General features: G+C 42.4%; 1 protein-coding gene across 1 annotated transcript in view; it reads left to right on the forward strand.

Moving 5' to 3' along the window:
- LOC108799279 (serine/threonine-protein phosphatase 6 regulatory subunit 1-like) overlaps positions 1 to 6,307 on the forward strand; it is a gene marked incomplete at its 5' end in the record, with an annotated part of 72,946 nt that extends 66,639 nt beyond the window's left edge. The window contains one exon of the mRNA XM_018571125.1: positions 6,031 to 6,307. Within this exon, the coding sequence (XP_018426627.1) occupies positions 6,031 to 6,034 (4 nt within the window). The remainder of the gene's footprint in view (positions 1 to 6,030) is intronic.

Genomic DNA, 6,307 nt, shown 5'->3' on the forward strand with positions numbered 1-6,307 from the left:
GGTGACTGTTGCTTCTCCTTTCGTGTGTGATGTATTTCTTGATGCTTGTCGTCTTGTGTCTCTTCCATTCAGATACGCAGAGCCATGGCTGTGGCCTTTTTTGTCAAAAACTACTAAGTACTAAAGCGGGGGCCCAATCTACTTGTCCCCTCATGGCAATCTACTTGTCATGATACAAAAAATAATTTAAACCATAAGAAGCGCTGGTCATTTGTCCATGTAATCACCTGACTGCACTGACCAATGAGTCCTCGCAATTTGAAAGCGAAATTCAAAATCCATAGCGCAGGGCTGTGCTGGACGGCAGTATGGGCTACGGATAATACAGCTTACCGGCGGAGGAGAAGAACAGTTCACTGAAAGGCAAGTATAGCTGAGGGGGCCAGATTTAAAAAGGTATTTCCATTTTCCTAAATTACTTGAGAAAGTGAACTTACCCTTTAATGCATGTTGTGCGAGTTAGAGAGCGCTGCTGCCCGACTAACACAATGTGGCATTCAGCGCACACAATGTCCTACACGTGCGTTTGTTCGCATGCAGATGGCAGGGTTGGTTTTAATTTAATTTTTTTTACGTTTTAATCTTTTTATTTTTTTTTTTTTTTTTTTTTTCATTTTTAACTTATCACTTTTATATTTTCATTTTTTTTATTTTCCACTTAACCTTATTGCTATCACACAGAGGCTAACAAGCTCCTCTGTGCTAGCGTTTGGAGGTGTCTTCATGGAACCTGTCCTCCAATACGGAAGATTAAGTACAGCATTATTTTACTTCATTCTACCAGTGTGTGACAGCTGAGTCGGAAAAGGTGTGAGTACAGCCCTCCTGTCCCACTGATCACACAGAGCAGGTCGGGCGTTTTTCTGTCTGCTCCCCGCTCTCTATCCCGAAATCATTGCCAAGGTTCCTGTTCCCCCAGAAGATCAGATGATTCCAAAAACCACAACGGGGGGTGGACCTTGGAGAAGAAGAGATGGTGGTGGGGGGGGGGGTGGACAAACAGCCTGCTATAAAAGTGATCCACTCTACATATAGCCCTGCTTGTCTGAAGCAGGGCTAAATGTAGGGGGGGAAAAAATCTGCCCGGCGCCCGGAAATGCATGTCCCGAGCATGGGCCAATGCAAATTCTGCACCCCTGCGCAAAGCTCTATGGCTTAGGTGCTGGTTGGTGGAACCCCAATGTATAAAGGGACTTTTGCGTTTGCCCTTTGTGTGAGATCCGCTATTTGGAGGTACGCTGGGTCACATTAAAAAGGCTATGGGAGGTAAAAGTGAACATGCAGAAATGTAAGGATCAGCATCGTAAGTCTGCTCCTTTTCCGTCTTTTTAAATGTTCCTTTCGTTCTTCCAAACAGGGTTTTTGCTCCCAATCTCAAAAGATGTCTGACACTTCCAAGCCTTTCGGATCCTCTAGACATCCTTGGCAATCAAAAACCTCCAAGCCTTCAGAAAAGTCAGCTTTAGAATGACGGTTGGGAAGATGGAAAAGGCAGGGAGACGTCTGTTTGTAGAGACACGGGAAGCTCAAATTTCAGATGCTTGGGTTAGAAAGGTGTTTTCCACAGGTTACAAAAAAAGTTTAATCTTCTTCCTCCTCGGTCCATTGTGTCCCAGCTTCCCATGTTTCAGCAGCATCAGACAAATTTTAATGCACTGTTCAATGTCTGTTGGATAAGGATGTTATTATTCACATTCCTTTTGCAGATCGTTTTCAGGGACGCCTTCGTCTGATTATGGATTAAAATGTGCTCATGTACGTACTCACAAATTCCAGATGGCATCCATTCAGGCGATTGTCACCTCTCTGCCAAAGGGAGATTTTTTGGTTTCCATTAACTTAAAGGATGTGGATTTACACATTCCTACAAAACACTGGCTCATCAGTGTTTTCTTGTTTTTGTTGTATGCAACCTTCATTATTAATTTTTGGCTCTTCCCTTCGGGTTTGCTTTGGCTCCAAGGGTTTTTTTTTTTTAAAAAGTATTTGCTCCGGTTCTGGGACTCTCATCGCAAGGGTATTCTGATTATTGGATACTTAGATGACATTTTACTTCGCCAACAGTCTCATCTGACTCTGGAGCTCAATTTTTCGATGGTGCTGAGGGCTTTAGAGGATTTCAGGTGGATTTTGAACATCAAGAAGTCATCCCTGGTGGGGGGCGTGGCTTGGCTATGGCGGCGTGAGGAAGCACATTGTCTGAGCTCTGAAAAAGAAGTCATCCCTGGTTCCGTCACATTGCTTGTATTACTTGGGTCTTCTGTTGGATTCCCTACAAGCGAAGGACAAGTTGATGAAGTTGCAGGATCAAGTTTGGTCACTTCGGTCATGTCGACGATCTTCTCTGAGAACCTTCATGAGAGTCCTGGGGTTGATGGTGTCAACCTTTTTGAAGTGGTACCATTTGCTCAGTTCTGTTCCAGGACTTTGCAGAGGAACATTCTTACAGCATGGGCTAAGTCTCCTCTATTGCTGGACAAAATGATCAGATTGAGTGTTCCAGCCAGGATGTCTGTCGTGGTGTTTGACATCCCCTGCGACAACAGGGAAGTAGTTTCTTTCTAGAACTTGGAAAATTGTCCCAACAGGCGCCAGTTTTGTAGGATGGGGCAGTCTCTTGGGTCATTTGTCTATACAGGGTTGTTAGTCTTCGGACCAAGCTTCGGTTCAGTGTCCTGGAGTTGAGGGCAATTCACCTGGCATTGTTTCATTGGTCCCGTCTTCTAACGGTTTGCTGCGTACGGATTCAGTTAGACAATGCCTGGGCAGTGGCCTACATCAATCACTAGGATGACACCAGAAGTGTGTCAGCGGTGACTGGGGTACATTTGATATAAACTTTGGCACTTTCAGTAGTGCACAACCCAGAAGACAAAAACTGGCAGATGAACTTTCTCAGCGGACAATGTCTGGATCTGGCTGAGTGGTCTTTCCATCCAGAGGTATTACAACAAATTTGACACCTCAGAGGTGTTGGTATTGAGCTTTGGGATTGCAGACGTCATATCTGAACCGCTTGACATCCTTCAGTAGCTTGGATGCTGCTCTTGTTGACTTGCAGTGTTTCTGTTTAGTGTCTGGGCCCATAACCTGTTGTGTTTTGATGAAGCACTGAGATCTTGAGCATTGCTGAGTTAGGTTTTACCTGCTTAGAAGAACATTACATGGATGCATACAGCATTGCAAAGAAAACCTATAGAAAAAAAATTGAATAAAAGTATTGCACTGCAGTGCTATCTACAGCTCAAGAGACATATTACAGTACATAAGTACATGCTGTTGCATTTACAACAAGGGGGGTGCCGGATGTGGATCTTCTGGCTTCGTATCACAACAGTAAGGTGGACAGATTTGTGTCTAGAGCGAGGGATCCACGGGCGTATGTGGTGGATGACTTGGTACCTCCGTGGGATCAGTACTCTGATGTATGCATTTCCTCCACTGGCATTGTTGCCTCATCTCCACTGGCATTGCTGCCTCATCATTGCTCCAGATAGGCCTCGCAGGTTGTGGTATGCTGATCTAGTTGGTCTGTTGGCAGATGATCCCTGGCTTCTTCCAGCCTGGCCAGATCTGTTATATCCGATTCCAATCTTCCACCTGCTTCTCGGTCGATGGTTTTAACGGACTGGCTGTTGAAACCCAGGTATTAAAGGATAGAGGCATTTCAGATTCTGTTCAAACTATGCGTAAGGCTCGTATATCTTCTCAAAAAGTTAAATGTATCGCCGTACATGAAAGGTTCATTTTCATTGGTGTGAGTCCTTGGGGTTTTCTTACATGGGCATTTCTATACTGCATGTTCTGTATTTTATTCAATCAGGTTGATCAACGTTTAGCCGTACATGTCATTAACCACTTGCCGTCCGCCCGTTGTAAAAAAACGGACGGACGGCACTGCAGCATTGGTGGGTTGCCATCTCCAGACGGCATTTTTTTTCTGCTCGCGCGCTCCCCCTAGCGGGCGCGCACGGGCGGAAAAGACCCGACCAATGCAAATACCCGTTGCCGGGTGTTTCACATATAGACGATCGGCGGCTCCATAGCCCGCCGCTCGTCTATGTGCTCGTTTTTTCGAACGTCATTCACCACAACCATTCACCCCCCGTGGCCGCCGCCATTTTTTGCAAAACCCCCCTGACCCCTCACCTTCAATCCCGGGATACATTTTTAATTTTTTTTAAATAATTTTATTTTGTTACATTTTTTTTTAAACATTTTTTTATTTTTTTTATTTTGTATTTATTTTTTTTACTGTTGGGGGGGCTACGGTGAAATCTCTGGGGAGGGGATCCATGCAGTCCCTCATCCCTCCCTGGGTACGTCCTTGGCAGCGAAAGGGTTAATATAGGGGAAACTGGTTGTTTTTTTTTTTTGTTATTTTTTTATTTCGGTAATTTTTCCTTTTAATATAGTAAAAAAATAAAACCCGTAGTGGTGAATAAATACCACCAAAAGAAAGCTCTATCTGTCCCTAAAAAAGGGTATAAAATTAATTTCAGTACAGCGTTGCATGACGGAATAAATGTCAAAGTACCGCAGCGCTGAATACTGAAAAATGGCCTGAAGGGGGTTTAACACCGCGGATGTCAACTGGTTAAGGGTCACGTTTCTAACTCATCTGTACTATTTCAGTGTCCTCTTTCCTCTGATTCTTTTGATTTGTGCTTTTATTAATGGAGTTGTGTGGTTCCTCCTGTGAGATCTCCTCTTCTTCCATGGAACTTGGTTTTATTTGTTCTACAAAAACCTCCTTTTGAACCTATTCAAGATATTTGTTTCTTTGTTGCCTTTATTGTGACTTACCTCAGCTAGAAGGATTTTTGAGTTGGCCGCTTTGTCTTGTAGAAAACTTGATTTGGTTCTTCATAAGGACAAGGTTGTTTTAAGACTGCAGGTTTTCTTTTTAAACCAAGGTGGTTTTGGCATTTCATCTCAACGAAGATATTGTTTTGTCCATTTCCTGTTCATCCTAAGGACATTTCTCTTCATTGTTTGGGTGTTGTGCATGCTATTAAGAGTTTATCTGTTAGCCACAGCTTCCTTTAGACATTCAGCTTGTTTATTTATCCTACCAGAAGGTCCCAGAAAGGGTTGTTCAGCCTCTCGATCTACTATTCCGTCAGGTTGTCATTCCCATTTTGAGTTGCAGAAGGTACCTCCTCTTTCTGCTCATTCTACTAGGGCAGTTAGTATTACTTGGGCATTTCATAATCCGGCCTCTGTAGCTTTAATTTGCCAAGACTGCAACTTGGTTTTCTGATCACACCAATGAAAAGTTTTTGTTTTTTTTTTAAATTCATGTTTCTGCCTCCTCTGATAGTTTTCGCTGAAAAGTTCTTCAGGCAACAGTTTGTATTTTGGGGGGGTTTTTTTTTCCGTTCCTTTTTTTTTTTTTTTTTGGACTGTTTTTTTTAGTTGTTGCACTGCCCGCCCCTCTGTTTTTTTGTTTTGTTTTTTTTAATGTCTCTACAGCTCAGAATTCTTCAGAGCTGTGTCCCCCAATGGACAATATAGAAAACTGGATTTTGTTCTTACCATAAAGTCCTTTCTCTGTGTCCATTGAGGGACACGGCTCCCTCCCCTCATTTACTTTCAAACTGCTTGCTACAACTGGCAGGTTTGAGGAGGGAGGGTTATGTCCTTCAAAATAGCAGGCTTTTTTTTTTTTTATTTGCATAGTGTCCAATTATTCTCCTGGAGACAGCAGCATAACCATTACGTCTTGGAATTCTTCAGAGCTGTGTCCCTCAATCGAGAAAAAGATTTTATGGTAAGAACAAAATCCTATTTTTTTTTATTTTTTTTTAAGTCATGCTATGTGAATGGGAACCTGTAACAAATATAAAGTAGGTGCTATCCCAGTTTTACTGCAAAATTGGAAATACACTTTAAACTTGGAGTACTGCTTTTAGTTTATATAAAAAAAAAGGTTTGCTTTACATTGCATATAAAGAATTCACTTAATGTGTGTTACTAGTTTTAAATCACCCTTATTGTAATCTATTTTTTTTTAAATTTCTCTTTCAGATAAACTTTGTCTTCTTCCTCTGGCATCAAAAACAGATGACTGCATATCCAAAGATCTGCTTCGAGTCTTCGCACAGATAGCAAAACAGGTCAAGGCCAAGCCTTTACCTTCTTACAAAGGAAGAGTTGGATAGTACATCAAATACTCTATGGTCCCTTATGTACAAGAGCAGTATGGTTTATAAGAGCAAGACACAAATGACAACCTTTGACCCCCCCCTTGTTGCCACAGGAATGTATGGCTGTCATATAATGTGTGTGTGTGTATGTATTTGTA

The sequence above is a fragment of the Nanorana parkeri genome, unplaced genomic scaffold (assembly GCF_000935625.1).
Source record: "Nanorana parkeri isolate BGI_ZX_2015 unplaced genomic scaffold, ASM93562v1 scaffold1684, whole genome shotgun sequence".
In the NCBI taxonomy this organism is placed as follows: Eukaryota; Metazoa; Chordata; class Amphibia; order Anura; family Dicroglossidae; genus Nanorana; species Nanorana parkeri.